Below are 20890 nucleotides of genomic sequence, written 5' to 3'. Positions count from 1 at the left end.
TTGGCTGAGCCAGGGTTGACAAAGCGGGGTCCCCACGTGTGGTTCTTTGGAGAGCCCACATCCCTAAGCATCCTCCACGGGGACCCTCCTGGCTGCTGGCAGCAGGTTGACCAGCTGTCTGTGTACTTTGGGGGTAGGGGCCCTCTCCAAAGTCCTTCTAGAGCTCCCCCCGCCAGGGCCTGAGGACATGCCGTCCCCAGCAGAGACCAGGCCAAGTTCCTCCAGGGTGAATCCACCACTTTAATGTCTTCAGAGAACCTTCAGGGAGATGGGAGGGGGGAGCAGGGCACCAGGGAGCAGATCCAGAGAGTGAGGGACAGACAGACACTCCACAGACAGAATCCTCGTGAAGAGCACTAAGGAGCAGACGTTAGGTACCCCAAGAGGCTACCCCGCCTCTGATGGGGGGCAGAAGCACAGAGGGGAGGGGCGAGGAACCGAGCCCTGGGGTCGAGGCGGGTCTCCCAGGCCCTTCCCTGGTTGTCTGCCTGGGAAGCTGGCTGTTGGCCCCTCTGGGCGGCCTGCCTGGTGTCTGCTGAGAGTCCTTGAGCTCGCTGATGGCCGAAACTGCAGGGGAAGGTGCCCGCCTGAGCCAAGTAAAGAGGGAGAAGGGGATTACGGCTCCCGCTGCGGGGGGCAGGTCCACAGAGGCACGGAATGGTCCCCAAGGAATGCTGGGCCCCAGCCCTGCCGCACCCACCCTGTGCCTGCCCTGAGGGGTCAAGAGATGCCCAGCCAGACCCTGGCGTCCTGATGCACCTGGGCTGCCCACCGGGCCAGGTCACGGTGTGAGCAGGCTCCGGCGCCCGCCTCAGTTATAGAACACCTCGTCCTCCTCCTCTGAGAGGGAGCCGCTGTCCACCGACGGGAGGGAGCCCTGCAGGCGGGCCCCCCGCTCGGGCCCCGGGGCCCCCAGCAGCCGCTGCCGGTGCTGCTGTTCGGGGCTGGGGGGCTGCGGGCCAGAGGCTATGGTGGGGGGCTCGTCAGGTGAGGGCCATCCATCGGGGGAGGAGAAGGCCAGAAGACTGTCATCCTGCGAGGGGACACTCAGAAGACTGTCCTGAAGGTAGATGCTCTCCAGGTCTGGAAAAGCAGCAGGCGGGGGGTTGGGGGGGGGAGGTGAGGAATGAAGTTCAGAAGACCCGGCTCCTCACCCTCTCCGGGAGTGTGAGGCAGGGAGAGGGGCAGAAGACCCGCCTCCAAACCTGGCTCTGTCACTGCCAAGCTGTGTGACCTTGGTCATGTCACTGAACCTCTCTGAGCCCGTTTCTCCCTGGGGGAGTGACAGGGTGGTGGTGGCAGGAGCAGAATAGTGAAGAGCAGGCTTGCTCGGAGAAGTGAGGCAGCCAGCGTTCCTCCCAGGCCTCCACTCCCTTCCCGCCCCTCACCATCACAGGGAGGAGCAAATGAGATAGTGGGTAGGCGGGCGCCACCCAGGACCCAGGCTCCCTGAAGCCCTCGGTAGTAACCTGGGGTCCTAGAAAGGTGGTTGACTGTGCTTGGTGTTAAGGCTCAGATCCTGTCTCTGATGCCTGTAGCTGTGTAATCTGAGGTGAGTTTCTGGATGCCTCGGTTTCCCTCATTTGTAAAATGGAGATAACAGCATCTACTTCCTAGAGCTGTCATAAGAATAAAGTGAAATAACACACGTAAAGCACTTGGCACAGTGAGCACTTAATTCCTGTTATCTGTCTGTCTGTCATCTATCTTTCTCTCCTTTATGCTCGGGGCGCTCCTTGGGCAATGGGCAGGGCAAGGATCACCAGCCCCATTTTTCAGATGAAGAAAAACTAAGGCTGAGGGACAGAGGGGCTGTGTCTGAGGTCACAGGGCAGAGCAGGCACGCAGCCCCAGCTCTGCCGCACCCAGCCCGCCCTGGCGCCCGCCGGGCTGTACCCTGTAGCTGGATGATGTCCTGGGGGCTGTTCTCTGGGTGCAGCTCCTCATCGTCCAGCGAGGACCAGGCACTCAGTGTGGCCTCCGTGATGGCAAACTGCTCGGCAACCCCTGTGGGGGACGGACCCGGCTCAGCAGGGGCACGGGCAGAGGGTGTGGGGGGCATCCGGTGCCAGGTCAGGCTGGCACCAGACACTGCCTCTTGGGGCTGCCCATCCATGCCCGGGCATGCTGATCAGCTTGTGCCCACCGGTGCCCCGTCCACCCCATGGCATTATTCTTGCCTGCCCAGACAATGCCCAGGTGGTGACCCTGGGTCCCCTAAGGACTACAGCCCCGGCCAGTCCCCGTCCCCAAGCTCCCCCTCCCCCCTCTGACCTGCAGCAAAGCGGGCCTCACGCAGCTCATCTGGGAGGCAGCAGTAATGCTCGTCCTCGGCTGCGGACAGCTCCCAGCCTGAGCGCTGGGCACTCCAGCCCTTCCACTCGATGAGGTGGGCCACGCGACCACGTGCCATGGCCGTGGGCTTTGTGATGTGGTCCTTGATGCTCTGCACCACTCCTGGGGCAATTGAGGGCAGCTGAGTGATGGCTCTGACCCAAGGCCCAGCTCAGGCCCCCCCCCCAATACCCCAGGCCTCCCAGGTCCTCAGGGCAATCCAATGGCCTGTACCGCACATCCATTCAGCGCCCCGTCCTCTCCCAGTGCCCTGCGTCCGCAAAGCCCCACACCCTCAGTGCCTGTACCTGTCCAGTTCCTCCCGCCAGGACAATACCTCGTGCCCGTGGCCCGCCTGCCCCACGCCCTCCCACAGCCTGAGGCCCTCTCACGTAGATGCTCCCCACCCATCTGCAGGCCCCATGCCCCACCCCCACTGTGTCCTGCTCCCAATCAATGCTCCTGCCCACCTGGTGCTTCTTCTCCAGACCTGTCACACCCTTCATTCCCTTTGTGACCAAGTTTAGACCCTTCTGCTCAAGGAGATTCACTCAAGGATCCATTCAAGATCCACCCAACCCTCCCTGTATCCACTAGTTAACAAGTTCCGAGAGAGCAGCCCCTGTGCCTAGGACACTGCCCGCTCTGCTGAGGGTGAGACCTGTAGCAGGCAGGGAAGGCTTCCTGGAAGAGGTAGACTGGAGTCCAGCTTTGAAGGCAGCTTGAGTTGGATAAACAGAGGCAAGACTGGAGGCTATTCCAGAGATGAGAAGAGGATGAAGGCATAGAAGAATCTGGCGTGGTTCCAGGACTACTGGGGACAAGACATGGGGCAACACCAGGAGTAGGGAAGCAGGAGAGGCTGGGAAGCCCAACAGGGGCCAGACTGGGGGCTAAGCGAGCCAGACTGAGGGCGCCACTGTTCTCCTTAGAGCAATGGGGAGCCACAGCACGGTAATGAGCAAGAGAGTGACAAGCCAGATCTGTCGTTTAGGAAGAACATCCTCATTAGAGGATTGGGGGCCAAGGGTGGAGACAGGGGGACATTAGGGGCCATTGAAGGGATCCAGCAAGAGACAGGACAGGGCTGGGCAGATGGGGAGGAGGGCCTGGAGGGGTTCTTGTGAGTAGACCGGTCGGATGTGGAAGACGATAGATAGAAGGTCGTCAAGAATGATTCGGCATCTCCTTTAACCCAGGCTGAGAACACAGATCTGGGAGTCACTGGTCCCAGAAGCCATGACGTGAGGAGCAGCAATATTTAAGAAAGAAAGGCATCCATGAAGGCAACTGAGACATAAAACTCTGGCAAAATGGGAAAGATGGAGGTGGAAAGAAGGGGGAGACCCCACCCAGGTTAGGGAGTGCTGGCAACCAGAGAAGGTTTCTGGAGGCGGAGGTTCAGTGGCCCCCGAAGGGCAGGTGAGGTGGAGGGAAGGGGTTTCAGGTGGAGGAAACGACAGGGGCAAATGTGCGGGGGCAGCAAGGGCCTTCTGGGGAGCTGTGAGGGATGTAAAGAAATGGGAGCCTGAGGATCAAGGAGCGAAGCTGCGAGCAGAGGCTGGCTGGCTGAGAAGGGCCGGTGCTGTGGTCAACGTGGGGCAGATGCCGTGCTGGTCCGGCGTGCCCACCCCCTGCCACTGCAGGTGCTGCTGCCGGCTCACACCTGTGCCTTTCTTGGGAGCCTTGCCCTTAGCTGATGGGAGCTGCCTCACCCAGAGGTGCTCGGAAGGTGGCAGCCAGTGATGGACCAATGGAGGAGTAATATAAAACCAGCCACCTTGGGACTTCTCTGGTGGCGCAGTGATTAAGAATCCACCTGCCAATGCAGGGCACATGGGTTTGAGCCCTGGGCCGGGAAGATCCCACATGCCGCGGAGCAACTAAGCCCGTGCGTCACAACTACTGAGCCTGCGCTCTAGAGCCCGCGAGCCACAACTACTGAGCCCGCATGCTGCAACTACTGAAGCCCATGAGCCTAGAGCCCGTGCTCCACAAAGAAGAGTAGCCCCCACTCACGCAACTAGAGAAAGCCCGTGCACAGCAATGAAGACCCAACTCAGCCAAAACAAACAAACAAATAAATAAATTTATAAAAAAAAACCCAGCCACCTCGCCTCAAAGTGCCATGAATTCTGTGGTGCAAGTCATGCTCCTGTGCTCCCCATGGGATCAGGCTGAGAAAGACAAGAGTTCTGCAACTACACCTCTGCTGAGCTCCCTCCCCTGCCCTTTCCTGCTGCCCTTGCTCCCTACAGGTTTCCTTGGAGAATAACCTCTCAGGAAATCACTAGCACGACAATTCCCCTCTTGGGCTCTGTTTCTAGGGAATCTGACCCAAGCCGGCACAAGGGCAGGTTTCATGTGCTGCAGAGAAGCAGGGAGACCATACCTGGCAGACACCTGGAAAATTGGGGCCATCCCCTCAGAACTTGTGGAGAGCCCAACAATTTAACCCATGGCGGGGTTGGGGGAGGGCAGGAGCCCTAAGTCCTGCAGAGCCCAGCACGGAGCCTGGCATTTAGAAAATGCTGAATCCAGCAGGGCCGCAGTCCTTCCAGCTACAATTCAGCTTTGACCTGGGAGTTGCTGTGCGAACTTCCAGGACAGGAGAGGGCAGCTGGAGCTTACCCACAAGGGACGAGGTGGCCAGGGCTGCCACGTTGTAGTTGCTGGAGCAGGATCTGGAGTCGGACAGGTAGCCGTTGGTGGTCTGGAAGCACCTCTGGAGAAACGGGGTGGGGGTGGTGGTGAGCAGGGTGAGGCAGACCTGCAAGATGATTTCCCCCCACCCCTCCCATCCCCATTACGCACCCTCCCCACGTCCTCTGGCCATCTTGCCACCCCCCTACAGGACCATCCCCAGCCCTGTTTCCATCAGGCCCCCCTCCCCCAGGGCTGGCAGCCCTGTGTGTCCAGGCTGGGCCCAGCAGAGGGGGGGAGGCAATGGTGTCAGCTGAGGCTGGCTAGACTGGGGGATGGGCAAGTGCACTGACCTGCCAAGGATCCCAACAGAAATCCATCTGTTTGTCCTAAAACAAGAGGAGAAAGAGGAACAGGCAGGGTCTGGCCCACTGTGCCAGCAGATGGCGCGAATCCTGGAGCCCTGGCTGGTGGTGTGGGTCAGCCTTCTGGTCGTCCCTGAGGTCGGGGTCTGCCTATTCATGGGTCATGCCCTGGCGTCCCCTGGCATGCAGAGAGAGGAGCGGGGGGTGCAATGATGGCTCTGCCAGGAGAGGCAGTGGGTTAGGGGATAGATCAGACCTGGGCTGGCCTTTGACTCTGCCATTTCTACCTGGGTATCCTTGGACTAGTGACTTAACATCTCAGAACATCAGCTTCGTCCTCTGTAAAATGGTAACAATGCCATTCATCTCACAGGTTGTGCTGAAGCGTAAATGACATAACGTAGGCAAAGTGCCTAGCACGACGCTTAGCATGTGGTATGTGCTCAAAAAAAAAAAAAAGGTAATTATATCAACTGGTAGGTTCAAGCCACAACCTCTGGGGCAAAGATGGAAATTATGCACAGGATTTGAGGCCCTAGCAAGATCGTCCTGATCTATCTGGACTGAGAATTCCATTCCTTTACTCTCCAGCTGGCAGTGCAGGCTGCTAAGGAGTCCATGGGCTGGTAACAGAACATCTAATCTGCAAGGCTGAGTTAATTTGGGTGGGAAGCCCTTCAGCGTGGGACTCTCTTTTCTAAATAGGTCTGGTTCAGTCCCTGGATGCCCAGCCCAATTCAGACCTTCATCCAGCTGAATACCAACCCTGAGGGGTCCTGATCCCACAGGAAGCAGCCAAGTTCGGCAGGGACAGAGGAGGCTGAAATGGTTTCTGCTCCCTGTGGGGAGCTGTAGGGCACAGCCCAGGAACCAGGGCATACGTGGGGGTGAAGGTGTGGATGAAGCGTGACCAGTTACCTTGCCAGTGACATGGTCTGGAGCCACAATGGGTGGGCGGCTGGAGGGCAAGTCTGGGTTCAGGGGGGCCGTGCCCTGGGGCATGGGGCAGTCCTTGTGGGTACTTGTGAGCAAATCTGGAAAAAAGAAAGACAGAAGGAACTTAGAAAAGCCCAGAGCTCTCTTGCTCATGAAGCTTGTTCAAGCCAGTCCTGAGAGATGGGCGTTACTTTATTATTACATCATTTCGTAGAAAACAGGTTCAAGCTCACAGCAGGTGAGGAGTCCAGCCAGATCCCCTCAGTGGGGTTTACTTGCCCATCTGCTTGTTACTCCATTTGCACTAATTCTAGTACCCACACTCCAGCAATTTTTTGACCTCACAGAGACCTCCAATCCATTTATTCTACCTTCCTCTAACTCCTCATGTCCTCACTTTCCTCCTGGCCCAGCTAAGACTTCCTGGCGTATCCTACGAGCTCTCCTTTGCAGATACCCTTGACTCTCTTAACCCTGTATAGTCTAACCCTCTGCCTGCTTCGTGCCTGGACCCTTCGATCTGCACGTCGCTGGGGAAAGTCATGGGCGTCATGTTAAATCGGTGCCCGCCGGCCTCACACAGGACGCAACCCAAGGATCCTTCTACGTTTCTCTGATTCCTGCTGGTTTGCGTCCTGCGAGGTTGACTACCTCATCCTCTTTCCTTCTTGAACTCCCAACACTGACACCCCTGCTGCTCCCCGCACCTTGCTGCTGGCTTCTCTCCAGCCCTCAATGCAACCCAGGAGGCTTCAGAAGGCATCACCCCACTCTCTCCACCTCAAATCATTGCCCTGCCGGCATGCCACATCGTCTGCTTTCCCTCTTGTGACAAAGGAATAACTGTCCCCCCTCGGTCCAAGACCAGTCCCTCCACCCGGGGTCTGGGCTCCGTCTCTGCCCTCCCTCCAGGGCGGGCTTCTGCGCTCTTTCTCGTGTTGCCTGTGTTCCCTCCCCACCAAGTCAGCCCATCAGCGTGGCACGGGCTGCAATGCCTCTCGGCTCAGGGACTCTTGCCAGCATCCCCTCTCCTCTCTCCTGCCTCATGGAGGCCCCTCACCTCTGGGTCAGCCCCCAGCCCCCCTTCTTCCCCCCTTTAAAGACCTTCTCCCGGCCCCTGCTTCCCTCTACTCCTTGCTCACTCCTCTGCCCCCTTCGTGGCCAGACTTCTGTCCAACCTCTACTTCCCATCTTCTCCCATTTTCTCCTATGCCTGTTCCAACCAGCCTTTCATGAGACAGCCCTTGGCAAGTGGCCAGAAACCTGCACGGGGCCAAGCTCAGAGGTGACTTCTTCAGCCCCATCTTCGGTGGCCACCCAGGAGGCACGAGGGTGTCGCCCATCCCTCCCTCCCTCTCCAGCCACACCCTTCTCCTGGCTTCCCTCCCACCTCCATGGCGCTCTTCTTCATCTTCCTTCACTGCTCATCCCCTGAGCCTGCCCCACCGCTCCATCCCGGGCCCCTTGCCTCCCTTCTCTCTCTCCCAAGAGATCTCACCCGTATGTGGCTGACACCCACATTTACACCTCCAGCCCCGACTCTTTGCTTGAGCTCTTGAATGAGTTTCCAGCTCCCTACGTGGATGCCCAATAGGCATCTCAAGCAAACCCCGGGCAAAACGGAACTTGCAAACCTGAGTCCATCTTCCTTTACTTCCCCGATTTTAGAAGATGATGCAATGGGCCGCCCAGCTGTACCAACAAAAAATCCAGGAGCTTTCTCGGAGTCCTGCTTTCCCTACCTCTCCCCGCCAACCCCATCCAATCAACCAGCAAGTCCCACTGGCTCTCTCTCAGAGCTCCAATCCAGATTTATCCCTCTCCATACCCACCGCTGTTCCGCTGGTGGGACCCATCACCTTCTCTCACCAACAGTCACCTGCTTCCCCTCCTGGCCCTGCCATCCACTCTCCACCCAGCAGCACAGGGACATCGCATTCCAGGTCAGACTGTCTTCATGTGTCCTGGCTTCCTTCCATCGCACTTTAGGAGAAGAGCCAGCCCCTCACCTCGGCCTTCAGGGCCCTTCAGGTCAGCTCGCCCACTCCTGGCCTCAGTCCTCTGCCCGCCCCCTCGCTCACTGTTTCAGCCACTCTGGCCTCCTTGCTGCTCCTCAAATGTCCAAGCTTGTTCTTTGTCCTTGCTGTCCCCTCCCCTGCACCTGGAACACTCTTTCCCCAGATCTTCCCGAACCTCATCATCCAGGACTCAGCTCAAGAGAGACCTTCCCTGGCCACGCTGTTCAATGTGGCCCTCCCTGTCCCCACGCCGGCCACCAGTCACTCCCCTCACGGTCATCACCCTCTGATATTTCTGTTTATTTAAGAGTCCAACCCCTCTCCCCACAACAAATGTGAGCACCATGAGTATGGAGACCATGGCAGCCCTGCTCAGTGCTCTGTGTCCAGAGCATAGAACCCCGCCTGCACTTAGTAGGTGCTCTGTAAACATCTGCGGGGATGATTTCCACCCTTATTACAGCATTTAGCACAGGATGTCTGGTAAAATTATTTATGTTGTGGGGGGGTGGTCAGGGATCGGCCTGCCCCTGATGCATCCCCAGGGCCTACCACACTGTAGGTTCACAGTCGTTGCTGAGGGAATGAACACCTTGACCTGAGCAACCGGAATTGCTGGACTGAATCCTTGGGCCAAATTGAAGAGGACTCCTCCACCGCCCCCCAGGATGACGGAGAACACCCTTATCATTCATTTGATTAATGCATTTAGTTACTCTTCTATTCACTGAAAAGTATTAGCTGAGCACCTACTACACGCTTCGCGCTGTTCTGAGTACTGGGGACACAATGGTGATGAAGACAGAGATGGTTTCTGCCCTCACGGAGCTGATGTTCTAGTGAGGGAGAGAGACTATTAACCAAAAACTCACAAATGAGTAAGACCCATTAGGAAACAGTAATAGCTATGAAGAAAAAAATGACAGCGTAAGTAGGAGGGGCTGGAGAGGGCTTCTCAGAGCTGAGGCCTGAGTATCAGGAAAAGCCCAGTTATGTGAAGATCTGGGGGATGATCGTTCGTTCATTCATTCATGCATTCATCCATCCATCCATCCATCCATCCATCCCTGCAGCCATTCATTCCGTCACTCTCTCAGCATCCATCTACTGGACGTCTACACTGTGCAAGGGGACGAGGTAGGATTAACTCCATCCCTGCCCTCGGGGAGCTCACAGTTTGATGCAGGAACACCTCCCCCGCAGAGCCCCTCATTCAAACACAAGGCTGAGCCAGGGCAACAGCAGCGCCAGAGGACTGCTCTGCTTCCTACATTCTCCTCTCAGTGTGACGGCAGAGTCCTCACCTTGACCTAGAGGGGAAGGAATCTGTGGCTCAACCTGGCAGGTGAGGAAACGGAGGCACAGATGGGGAAGCCACTAGCCCCAGGCACACAGCCAGTCGCCGGCAGTCAGGACCTGAGTCCTGTGGGTCTGACGCCAAGGTTCACCTTCTTCCAAAGCACAAAAAGAGTTTTGATGAGTTCGGGGTGGGGATTGGGGGCTGCGCAGGAGAGCTGATGGCAGGGAGCTGTCCAGGAGGTAGGCGGTCTAGGCGGGCGTGGGGATGGTGGTGGGGGAAGACGGTGGGGATGGCGTGGGGTGGGCGGGGCTTGCACGAAGCCATGGGGTCTGGAAGGAGTCTGCAAGGAGCAGCAGCGTCTGGGCTGCCATAGGGAGGGGGGCCCTCTGCAGGACACTGGTCCCAGCCTGCAGCCTATCCAGCCCTGGGCGCTGGCTCCCACCTCCCCTTTCTGGCTTGGGCCAGCGTGGGCAGAGGCGGAGCAGCTGATGGCATGGAAGCCGACAGGGCTTCCTGGAGGAAGCTGAGGCCAGGGAGGGTCTGAGGCTGGAGATGAGAGACGTCAGGCAACCCCAGAGGCGGGGCTGGGGGCGCCACTGGTGGATGGAGGAGAGTGGGCTGAACTGGAGACTCGGGGACTTTGGAGGTTAACAGGGAGGGAAGAACTGGGTGGCAGGGGGTGGTGTGGCTGCTGCACCCAATCCCCCAGATCCCGGTGGATCTGTTTCTCCTGTGTTTGTGCACCCACAGGCCCCTCCCCACGTACTTTGCTTCCAACAGGCAGCACCTGAGGCTCCTTCTAGGCGGGCTGCCCGCAGGCAACTGGGCTGAAACTGAGAAGTGACGCTGCTCCCACCGGAGCGGCCCTTAGCCCGTGACTGGAGGGGCAGGACCCCAGCTCCTCTGTTTTGGGTGGGAAAACGCTGAGCTTCACTTTCATCCCAGAGTTCCCTGTGGGATTAGGCAGAAACCACCCCCCGCAGGACGACAGACACCCTTTCCTGGCTGCATCTCCTCTGCCTCACTCTCTCCACTCCTGTACTGGTTTCCTCCGTAAGATTTCCTTCACATTCCAGCTGTACCCACATCCCCGTTTCAGGGTCTGCTCCTGAGGAACTGCTCCTAAGACAGCTGGGTGAAGCTTTGGTTCCGGATTGCCCAGTTCAAATCCTGGGTCTGCCCTTTATTACTGTGGGACCTTGAACAAGTGACTTCGCCTCTCCAAGCCTCTATTTCCACATCTGTAAAATGGGCAGCTGAGGGAGACTGCTCCTGTTCCTCAAGAATTGTCTACCAGGATCCAAGCTGAGAACCAAGACGCTTTGAGGGCCCCGCTTTTTTTTTTTTTTTTTTTTATAAATAAATAAATTTATTTTTAAAAAAAAAGGTACTAAATAAGCTTAGAATTTTTTTAAGAGGTCATATGATCTTCAGCAATTCAAAGTATTTCACTAAGTAACTGATATTATACCAGGAAATTTCTCATCAAAATAAAATGAGATCTTGATTGGAGGGGAAAAACTGAGACGTTCATTAAGTTACAATAAAAAACTGACCCAAAGAAAATATTTAATGCGACTAAATTACATTAAGAATAACTTTGTTTCTCTTTTTCTAGTTGCTACAAATAAACTACCAAGTCAAGGCCAAACAAAAGATACAATAATATGGTAATCCAAATAATAGCAAATTCCAATAAAACTTAATTTTGAACATTCAAAATGTTTTAACATTCCAAGTGTTTTAACAAAAGAAACAATTATAACTTCAGGAATTTGCCCATAATTGATCCTACAGGAATAATGCAGGAAAAGTAAGGCTCAGACTCCCAATACCTCAAGGAAGCCTTGAGGGCCCCGCTTTTGAAGAAAGCCGCTGTCAGGGGGTGGAGGCGGGATGGGGGGAGCAGACGCTCTCTTCAAAGTGGCTGAAACCGGCTCTGCTACCCCAGCCGTCAACCCCCTTCTGACTCTACCTATTTCTCCCCACGGGCTAAATGAGGGGCTCCCAGAGACTCACCTGCAGAAATTTGGGAAGCCTGCAAAGGGGAACATTGTGTTGTCAAGGGTCAAGTAGACACTGAGGAAGGGGCCAGGTTTGAGCCTTGTTCCACCCAAGGTTCCATTTTTGCTCCATTTTTGAGCAGTCGCCTAAGAGGGCTGCTTGCAGGCAAGAGGACCCCAGCCCCAAGAGGCTGCAGGGTGGATCACTTTAGGGGGAAAAGGGGATTGGGCAGGGAATGGAAGAGGTCAAACCAGGTCAGATCTCCCACGACATGGGCTCTATAGTGGGGAGCCCCTCCCCGCCGCCCGCCATGGCTCCCCGGAGAATTCACACGTGCTAACCCGAGAGACCCTGGCCCCCCTCCCACCTCATGTCCCTCCTCTCCTCCTCTCTCACTCCAACACACTCCTGCCTCAGGGCCTTTGCACTGGCCGTTCGTTCCTTTTCTCCATCTGGGACTCTCCTGCCACCTACAGGTTCACTCCCTCCCTCCGTTCAGGTCTCTGCTCAAATGTTACAACCTCAGCGAGGCCTCCCCAACCATCTTATTTAATATGACACCCGACTCTTTCTATCCCCTCACCCTGTTTTACAACCATCACTCCACAATGTGTGTGCCTGTTTCCTTGTTCATGGTTTCTCACTGGAACATGAGCTCTGTGAGGGCTGGGACCTTGTGTTATTTGCTACGTTAGTCCCAGCACCTGCCCAGGGCCTGGCACATAGTAGGTGCTCATTAAACATTTGTTGTAAGAACGAAGGAATGAATATTTGCATGCCTACAACACAGAGGCTTCATCACTGAGCCAGTGGTAGCCAAGGGAGACCACTAGAGCTCCAGATAAATACAAATGTCTTGGCCATTTTTTCTCAAGTTCCTCATGCCAGACCCCACCATGTCAGAGAAGAAAGGGGCACAGAGAGGAGAGGGAGGCCAGCAGAGTAAAGAGCAGCCAGCCATGGCCGAAGGGGAGAAGGAGAGGGTCAGATGGGATGCGAGATGAAAGTTGTCATCCAAACTGGGTGTCCAGTTAGTGTCCAGAAGAGGCTAGAGAGTTCTGGAGTCTGCCCGAAGGCTGTTACGGGCGGGCAGGTCAGGGAGGTTCAAGTGAGACTGTCTGGAGCAGGGACCGGAGAAAAGGGAAGTGGAGCCAGGTTAAGCCCCCACCCCCTGAATCCACAGCTCAGTGACCCGGGTGCTAAGAGCAGCGAGGGCAGCATGGGATCATGGGGGCTAAGCCGTGCACCCCACAGTGTGCAATACATCTTGCTCTTCATGCCCAGTCCTGGCTGTGTGACCCTGACAGAGTCCTGCCCCTCTCTGGGCATCAGAGTTTCCATGTGTACAAAGGCAACGTTCCAGGTCCCTCAAAGGTGGTGTTCAAACCAGGGGCACATCCTTTAGTGGGTCAAGCAAGCAATTTACTAGGTCACATTTTAAAAGAATGAAGTAGAATTGAGTAGAATAGAAAATATCAGAACCCACTGCAGAGACAGGCTAAGTCTTATTTCACGAAGCCTCTGTTTCAATTGCACAGACACACATGTGTGCACATGTGTGTGTACTGGATTACGAAGCAAAATAATTTATTCTTATGGGTCCAGTCAAAAAAGTTTGAAAGTCACACTCTTAAGGTGCCAGCATGCACAAGCTGGGGCCTCCAAGGTGCAGACAGGGTAATGCGGGCTACAGACTACCCCTGGGAACTCTGAAGGGTGAGGGAATATCTCCAGGCCCCTGCCCATCGCCCGAAGCTGTTTTACAACTCTGCAACCACAGGCCAGGGAGCAAGGGGAGCTGGCAGGTGATGTCGAAGGCCTGGAGGGACGTGACTTGAACAAAGTTATCGTTCGACGCGGTGGCGGACGTGGGCTCCTGGCTCCCAGCCCCCTCCCCAGCTTTCCTGCCCCCCACCTCAGTTGGGGTGCAGGCGCCTCTGCCAAAGCTGCCTTCTCCCCTGAGGACTTTGGCCCCGTGATGTCACAGGCTGGTTGCTATGGAGACGTCAGGTAATGAACCAGCCCAGGGTGAAATCATAGGCTGCTTTTCGCCCAGCTGGGACCGGCAGCCACGTCACCACCGGCAACTGGAAAAACACAGCATTTCATGTGGGGCGGGGGCTGGGGGATAGCATGAGGAGACCCCTAGCCTCTGCTCCTGTGGGCACCTTCCTCTCCCAAGGGAGCTGTGGGGATACCACCCCCTTTCCCAGTCCACACCCTACTCTCCCAAACTCAAGGTCTGAGGCTCCTTCTCAGACTGCCCCCCCTCCCCCACCTGCCCTGGCCACAGAAGTGACGGGCCTCTGGTTGCCACGGCAGCCTGGACGGGGCCACCCTGATCCTTCAAGGAGAGGGGTGTCATCTAGATGTCCCCTCCATCCCTCTGCCTTCAGCCGGAGCTTCTCTGCGTACCAAGGATGCTTCCTGCCTTCCCATGCCAGCTCCTCAATCTGCTAGAGTCCAGCCGCCCAAGCAGCTCCTCCTGATGTTTCACCTAAACCCCTCTGGCTGCAACGCTCCCACACTGGTTTTCTCTGCTCGTTCCCTGGGTGCGTCTGCAACATTACCACCCAGATTCTTCTCACCTCCTTCCCAGTCGTCCAGCCCCTTGAGCTGTTCCTTGGTGCCTATGTCCCAGCACATTTGTCATCGTGGCTGCCACCTCCCCCAAAGTGTCTCCCAGGGCTCCACACCCCAGGAGGACACAGTGGTTCCAGGCTTAACCCTGCTCCTTCTCAGCAGCCCAGAGAGGGTAGACCTCCTCTTGAAAGCACACAGTAAACGGAGCAGCAGCCGAAGCCCCTTGTGATGGCCCCTCGTGATGACCCTCCCTGGACAGTCACGGGCCTTCCCCCTAAGCTTCTTGGGACCCCTGCGGCCGAGTGCACGATGCAGTCCTCCAGCCATCTGCGCCCTAGGCGTGTGCCACTCAGCTGTGACATGCCAGGTTCCTGCCTTGCACCGAAGAGAGCACAGCGGGCAAGGCCTTCCTTGCACAGTCCCTGTCCTGGGTTTAAATCCCGCCTTTTCACTGTCAGCCCCAGGGCTGTGGGCCTGTGACGCGGCCCCTGGGAGCCTCAGGGCTCTCATCTGTGAAATGAGAATACTGGCGGGTGGCCGTGAGGATGAAGCACCTACCACAGCAAGCACTCCATAAACGACAGCGGCTCTGTCCCCCTCTCCTCCCAGACCTCACATCCTCTTTCTGGACCCTGGGACAGATCTCAGGCAGCGCTCCTCTGGTCCTTCCCCAGGGCTGGAGCTTGCCCTGGGGGACTCTGCAGAGGGAGGTCACCAAGGGTGAGTCCTCGTGAGTCACTGCCACAGCCGCAGTCCGTCCCTCTGAACTTGGCAGTGGCCTGGCCTTTAGGAGACAAAGTGCCCCCCGCCCCCCACGACACTGATTTACAGGTCACCAGGTCCACAGCAGTAGCTCCATAAGTGAGTTGGTACAACTCAGAGCTGCCCAAAGGGGTCCCTTTCCATGTCCTCTTCAGGACTTTCCACACATCCTAGCTCCTTTTTACTTCCTCTGCCATCCTGTGGCCCAACTTCTTTGAACACCCTGATCTAGCCTCACCTCCTCCAGGCAGCCTGCCTAGATTGTCCTCAGATGTATTAGGCTATTACCTTACCAGCAGCCCTAATGGGCAAAGTCTGGCATACAGTGATTTGCTTGCACTGTTTATTGAACACCTACTGTGTCAGGTACTATCCTAGGCCTTTCAATCCATTATCTCTGATTCAATCTTAACAACAACCCAGCAAAGTAGGTACTGTTATGCCCATTTTACATATGGGGAAACTGAGGCTCAGAGAGGTTAAGTCACCTCTGCAAGGTCACCCACTGGTAAGTGGCAGAAATGAGGTTCAAACCTAGGCCAGTCTGAAATGCCAAAGCTTGTGCTCCAACCACTGACCAGCGCTGATCTCCTGAGAGGGTCGTCAGGCTGTTTTTCCACCTGTGTGTCCTACCTCCCCCACTAGACAACTCCAAGGGCAAGGCTGTGTCTCCCTCCTCAGACTGTGAGCTTCTAAACGGCAAGGCCGATGGGGGCGAGGGATGAATTGGGAGATGGGGATTGACATATATACACTATTGATGCTATGTATAAAATAGATGACTAATGAGAACCTACGGTATAGACAGGGAACTCTACTCAATGCTCTGTGGTGACCTAAATGGGAAGGAAATCCAAGAAAGAGGGGATATATGTATACGTGTACCTGATTCACTTTGCTGTACAGCAGAAACTAACACAACAATAAAGCAACTATACTCCAATAAAAGTAAAAGCAACTATACTCCAATAAAAATTTTTTTAAAAAGGGGGGGCAAGGCCCCATCTACCCCTTCCTCAGTCTCTCCACCGTGCCCAGGGGGACTCTGCTCACGGACTCTGCTAGGGCCAAGGCGAGACGGGCCTTGGGAGGCTGGGAATGGAGGGGTCACAGTCAGTGGGCCTGAGTACTGGGGGTGGTTCTGGTCGGCTCCTTTAGAGCTTGTGCCTTCTCCCAGACATAATCAGATGCTTGGCCTTCCAGAAGGAACTCCTCTGTCTCCAACTTCTGCTCTCACCACCCGCCAGTGCCCGGTGCGCTAGACCCCAGGGTGGGGGGCAAGAGGCTGATGGGTTGGTCTGGAGGATTGGGCTGGGGCGGAAAGGGGCAGGCAGAGAGGTTCTGAAGCCAGGGGTATGGGATGGGCACTGAGAGACCCGGAGCTGGACAGAGGCGGATAGACAGAGATTGCTCTGTACAGATTGTCACCAACGGTGGTAGCAAATCCCAAACCGAATGCTAACACTGGAGTTATTCCAGAGGGCTGAATTTCTTGAGCATTGGCCACACGCTCGGTACCTCCCTCCATGTGGGGACATGAGAAAGCAAAGGGCAGGTGTTCCGTGCTCAGGCTCTGGGATCACACAGTCCTGGATTCAAATCCTGCCTCTCTGTGTTCTGGCTGTGTGACCTCAGGTAAGACCCTTCCCATCTCTGAGCCTTACATCCCCCCTCCAGGGTTGAATGAGGACTAACGAGGTCAGGCGAGTGATGCCTCAGGCAGCTCAGGATAAGCACCCAACAAATGGTAGCTTAAAAATAGATAATGAACACAAAATAGCCTCTAGAAACAGCGTTTGTTGTCTTAATCTGGTCCCAATCACTTTCCCCCATGTTCTCAGCACCTCAAATGCTTGTTTCTTTTCCCATGAGGCAGGACGGTGCTCAAAGCCTCTGTAGCTTGCCCCTTCCCAGCCAAGAGGGTCTGGATTAGCTGTCTACACAGAAGGGTAATAATAAAAATTAAAAATTAAAGTGACAGCTAACACTTACAGTATTTACTACATGCCAGGTACTGGTCTGAGTGCTTTACGTGAACTAAGTCATTTAATCCCCTCCCAGTAACCCTAAGATGTCAATACCAGTATTATTCCCATTTTACAGACGAGAACACTGAGATACATATACAAGGTTAAGTAACTTGCTGAGGTCACAAAGCCAGTGAATGGCGGAGCAGGGATGCGAACCCAGGCTGGCCGGCTCCAGAGTCCGCACTCTTTTTTTTTTTTTAATTAATTAATCTACTTTTGGCTGCGTTGGGTCTTTGTTGCTGCATGCGGGCTTTCTCTAGTTGCGGCGAGCGGGGGCTACTCTTCGTTGTGGTGCCTGGGCTCTAGGTGTGAAGGATTCAGTAGTTGTGGTGCACGGGCTTAGTTGCTCCGTCGCATGTGGGATCTTCCCAGACCAGGGCTCGAACCCGTGTCCCCTGCATTGGCAGGCGGATTCTTAACCACTGCGCCACCAGGGAATTCCCAGAGTCCGCACTCTTACCCTCCCAGGCCTGGCTCGCAGAAGCTAACTGCTGCCCAGTGCTGGGATGGGGTGGCTCTCCCAGGTGTGGCTTGCACCTGGGGTTTGTCTGGGGTGGCCCCAGTTGCGTGCGGGCTCTGGACTTGGTATGGGCATCAGCAGGAGGTCAGCAATTCCTGGCCTGGCTGCAGGTTGAGCACTTGACACAGGGAAGTGCTTCGAGTAACAGGGCTGTTGTTAGCAACTGGTGCAGGTGTGGAGACTCAGAGGCTTGTGGGGGCTCCAGCTGGCAGCTGGAGAGGAGTAGAATGGCCCGGCCCTGGGTCCAAGGGCTGGCTGTGTGGTGCAGAGGACAAGGGCCCAGGCTCCAGAGTCAGCGTGACTGGGTTCAAGTCCTACTTCTGCTCTTTCTTTCCTTTCTTTCTTTCTCTCTCTCTTTCTCTCTCCCTCCCTCCCTTCCTTTTTTCTTTCAAAATATTTATATATTTATTTTTGGCTGCATCGGGTCTTAGTTGCGGCAGGCAGGATCTTTCACTGCGGCACGCGGGCTTCTCGGCACGCGGGCTTCTCTCTAGTTGTGGCGCGAGGGCTCAGTTGCCCCGCAGCATGTGGGATCTTTAGTTCCCTGACCAAGGATCGAACCCATGTCCCCTGCATTGGAAGGCGGATTCTTAACCACTGGACCACCAGGGAAGCCCCACTCTTTCTTAGCTATGCAGCCTCGGGCTCTGCTCAGTTTCCCTGTTTGTAAAAATGGGGACTGTGATAGTATAGACCCCAAATTAGCTAGTTGAGCCTTGAATGTTCCCACCAGTACTTGGTAAGCCGTAAGCACTCTGGGAGCATTAGTGATGACTAGAGGGGTGGGTGGCCTCCACTTAGTGGTTTGGCCACCCAGAACGCGGAGTACTGGGACGATGGTTGTCCTCTGCTGAAGTGGTCTCACACCTTCTTTACGAGCATCCAACTCGCCTGCGTGCATGTTGAGACTGGAAGTAGGCCGACCCCTCAGGATGGGGACAAGGTCAGAATACACAACGAGGAGCCCAAGCCACTGAAGGAAGGGTGGAGAAGACCCACCTCAGGCCAGTGTGACCTCAGACAGGCAGGGCAGAGGGTTCCAGCACCAGGTATGGGGTAGCAGCCAGAGGACCTGGGACCCAGCCCCAATCCTGGCACCACCTGGCAGCCTGACCTTGGTCTGCAGGTCACAGGCAAGTCCACCTGGGGCTGGGCCTCCAGCACCTGGCACAGGATGGCCAAGTGATGGGGGAGGGACACAGTCAACAAGGAAACACCAGATCCCCAACACCTGGAGCCTGCCCAGAGCCTTCGAGGTTTCCGGAGACACACTGAGCCTGTGGGTTCTAAAGAACACTAAATACTCTTCACTCTTAACACTACCTTCCCCTCTGGCCAGGCTGTAGGCCTCAGAGCACATGCTGTGCTGGGCTCACCGCCTCTGGGTGCCCAGCGTGTACATAGCGCCTCGCACACAGTAGGTGTCATGCCAACATCAGCTTAATGAATAAATAAGTGAATGAACCTCACACAGCCTAAGCCCCACCCATGATCCCAGCCCTGACACCCTCCTGAGACATCCTGAGCCACTTACCTGAATGTCCCACAAGGACTTGTGGGCAGAGCCCCATAGAGGCCAGAGGATGGGGGGAGGGGTTGCGCTCCTTCCCAAACATCTCCCAGGACAAGGTCCCCTCCAGAGCCTGCCCAGCCCCTCCCCAAGGCCTGGTCATCCCTCCACACCTGAGTAAGCTACTGGGGGTGATGGGTGAGGTGGCAGCCCCCCAAGGCCATGGTTGGGGTCAGTGGATTTGGCTTCAGCCTGCAGAGCTGGAGCCAAGGCCTCAGTCACCCCCTCACCTCACCGCCCCCCAACTGGTCCCACTGTGGGGTGAAGTTACCAGGGTGGGAGAATGACCGAGCCAGCCTCTTCTACAATGTTGCTCAGCAGCCTGACGGAAAACTGATGGGGGGGAGGGTTCCAAAGACCCATCTGCCCATCCCCCCTGCTCTGTGTAGAAGTCCCTGCCACCCCCAAACCTTCCCCCCAGGGCAGCTCACTCCGGCTCCCTGGAGACCACCTTGGGGAGAGCCATGGAGCTCAGGCACAGAAGGAGAGCAGGAGAGTGCCCAGTCAAAAGCCCAGGGGTTACTGGGAACATCAGCTGTCTCTGTCCCTTCCTGTCCCCTGACCGAGGATGGGGGTGGGGCTGAGGAGTTAGGGATGAGGGTGGGGGAAGGGGAACCTCCTTTATAACCTGTTCATCTCCATTAACCCCTTGCTGCCAATGGGGTTCAGGGACTCTGAAGACAGGGGCATGGGGTAAGGGGACAGAGCGGGGACACTTAACTACTAAGGCCTGTGTCTTGGAGGGTGTGGGAAGGAGGGTCTGCTTGCTCTCATGGTGCCCCGCAGTGCCCCCAGAGAAGCCAGGAGCAAGTAGAAGCCTCCGTCCCTTCCGAGGCACACGGCAGGGGGTGTGTGGCTGGCTGCTGGAGAGGAAGCGACCCTGCTTCTGCCGCCTGGTGGGGTGTGGTTCCAAGCGGGGATGGGGATGCGGTGACCTCCCCACGCTCCCTCTCCGCGCTGCTCCCCCCTCACGCCCTGTCCCCCTCGGGGCACCGTGTCCCCTGGGGCTCGGCGGGGGTGGGGTGAGGCCGGCCGGGAAGGGCGGGTCGCCCCCCCGACCCCCACCGAGGTTCTTCGGAGCGGCCGAGGGGACGTGCGCGCGTCCCCGGCGCGGGGCCCCGGGCGCCCGATCTCCTTCCCTTATGGTCCGCGGCCCCCTCACCTCGCGACACGCAGGAGCCCATCACGGGGCCGCGGGGCCGGGCCGCTGCGCCTTGGGTGCGCCGGGCCGCCGGGCGCTCATGTCTCCTCGGGCTCGGGGCTCACGCGCGGCGCTGGCGCAGCGGAAGCGCGGACGAGCGGAGAAGGGGCCGGGGCTCCGCTCGGCTCAGCAGCCGCTCCCGCCGGGTCGTCCCCGCCAACGCCGCCGCCGCAGCGCCCGGCTCGCCTCGCGCCGCCGCCTCGCGAGCCGCGCCCGCCCCTGCCAGACGCGGGCAGCACGGCGGGCGGGGCGGCCCCGGGGAGCGCTCGCCCCGAGCCCCGAGCCCCGAGCGCGGAGCCCGCGAGGCCGCTCCGCCCCCAGCGCGCCCGCCGCCTGCAGACCTGTTGCAGCAGCCCGGCCGCGGGGTGGCGGCGGGGTAAGCAGGAGCCCGGCGGGGGGGGGCGGGGGGAGGGGAAGGGGAGCCAGAGGGGAAACTTCTGGCCCTCCCGCCTCCCGCTCCACTAGCCGACAGGGGCTGAAGGTCAGGGAAGAGGGCGGTGAGATTCCGGCATTTGGGGCACAACCTGGCTGAGCGCAGTAACAACAATTCCATTGTATCCATTTTGCAGGGGAAGAAGCAGGCTCACGGAGGTCGGATGCCTTGCCTGAGGTCCCTTAGCTGTG

The 20890-nt window shown here is 57.0% G+C and overlaps 1 protein-coding gene across 3 annotated transcripts; it reads right to left on the bottom strand.

Annotated features, from left to right (window-relative positions):
- Nucleotides 1–220: 220 nt before the first annotated feature.
- On the bottom strand, nucleotides 221–20592 carry FAM131C (family with sequence similarity 131 member C). 3 transcript variants are annotated; one of them, XR_014253108.1, is made up of 8 exons: nucleotides 20228–20592; nucleotides 6261–6376; nucleotides 5331–5366; nucleotides 4966–5059; nucleotides 2275–2457; nucleotides 1897–2007; nucleotides 760–1083; nucleotides 221–587 (listed from the first exon to the last, which is right to left on the bottom strand). XR_014253108.1 is itself a non-coding variant. In XM_082423951.1 (7 exons), the coding sequence occupies exons 1-7, from the start codon at nucleotides 20247–20249 to the stop codon at nucleotides 812–814; spliced, it is 834 nt and encodes a 277-aa protein (XP_082280077.1). In that variant the 5' UTR covers nucleotides 20250–20591; the 3' UTR covers nucleotides 221–811. The 3 variants fall into 3 exon arrangements, 2 of the variants coding, with proteins under 2 accessions (XP_082280077.1, XP_082280078.1); XM_082423951.1 differs by having other exon boundaries at nucleotides 221–1083; nucleotides 20228–20591; XM_082423952.1 differs by lacking the exon at nucleotides 20228–20592 and having other exon boundaries at nucleotides 221–1083; nucleotides 5331–5520; nucleotides 6261–6378.
- Between the last annotated feature and the right edge of the window lie 298 nt (nucleotides 20593–20890).

This window comes from Balaenoptera physalus (genome assembly GCF_965194825.1).
Source record: "Balaenoptera physalus genome assembly, chromosome: 1".
NCBI lineage: Eukaryota > Metazoa > Chordata > Mammalia > Artiodactyla > Balaenopteridae > Balaenoptera > Balaenoptera physalus.
The sequence above is the reverse complement of the archived record's forward strand: the minus strand, read 5'-3'. Positions and strand labels throughout refer to the sequence as shown.

What these genes read in the sequence shown, in the direction of transcription:
- FAM131C (XM_082423951.1), bottom strand. Translation starts at nt 20,249, where the DNA reads ATGGGCTCCTGCGTGTCGCGAG. An exon ending in GGGCTCCTGCGTGTCGCGAG is followed by an intron (nt 6,377 to 20,227) that starts GTGAGGGGGCCG and finishes TCTTTTTTCCAG; the next exon opens with ATTTGCTCACAAGTACCCAC. An exon ending in TGAGGCCCGCTTTGCTGCAG is followed by an intron (nt 2,008 to 2,274) that starts GTCAGAGGGGGG and finishes CGTCCCCCACAG; the next exon opens with GGGTTGCCGAGCAGTTTGCC.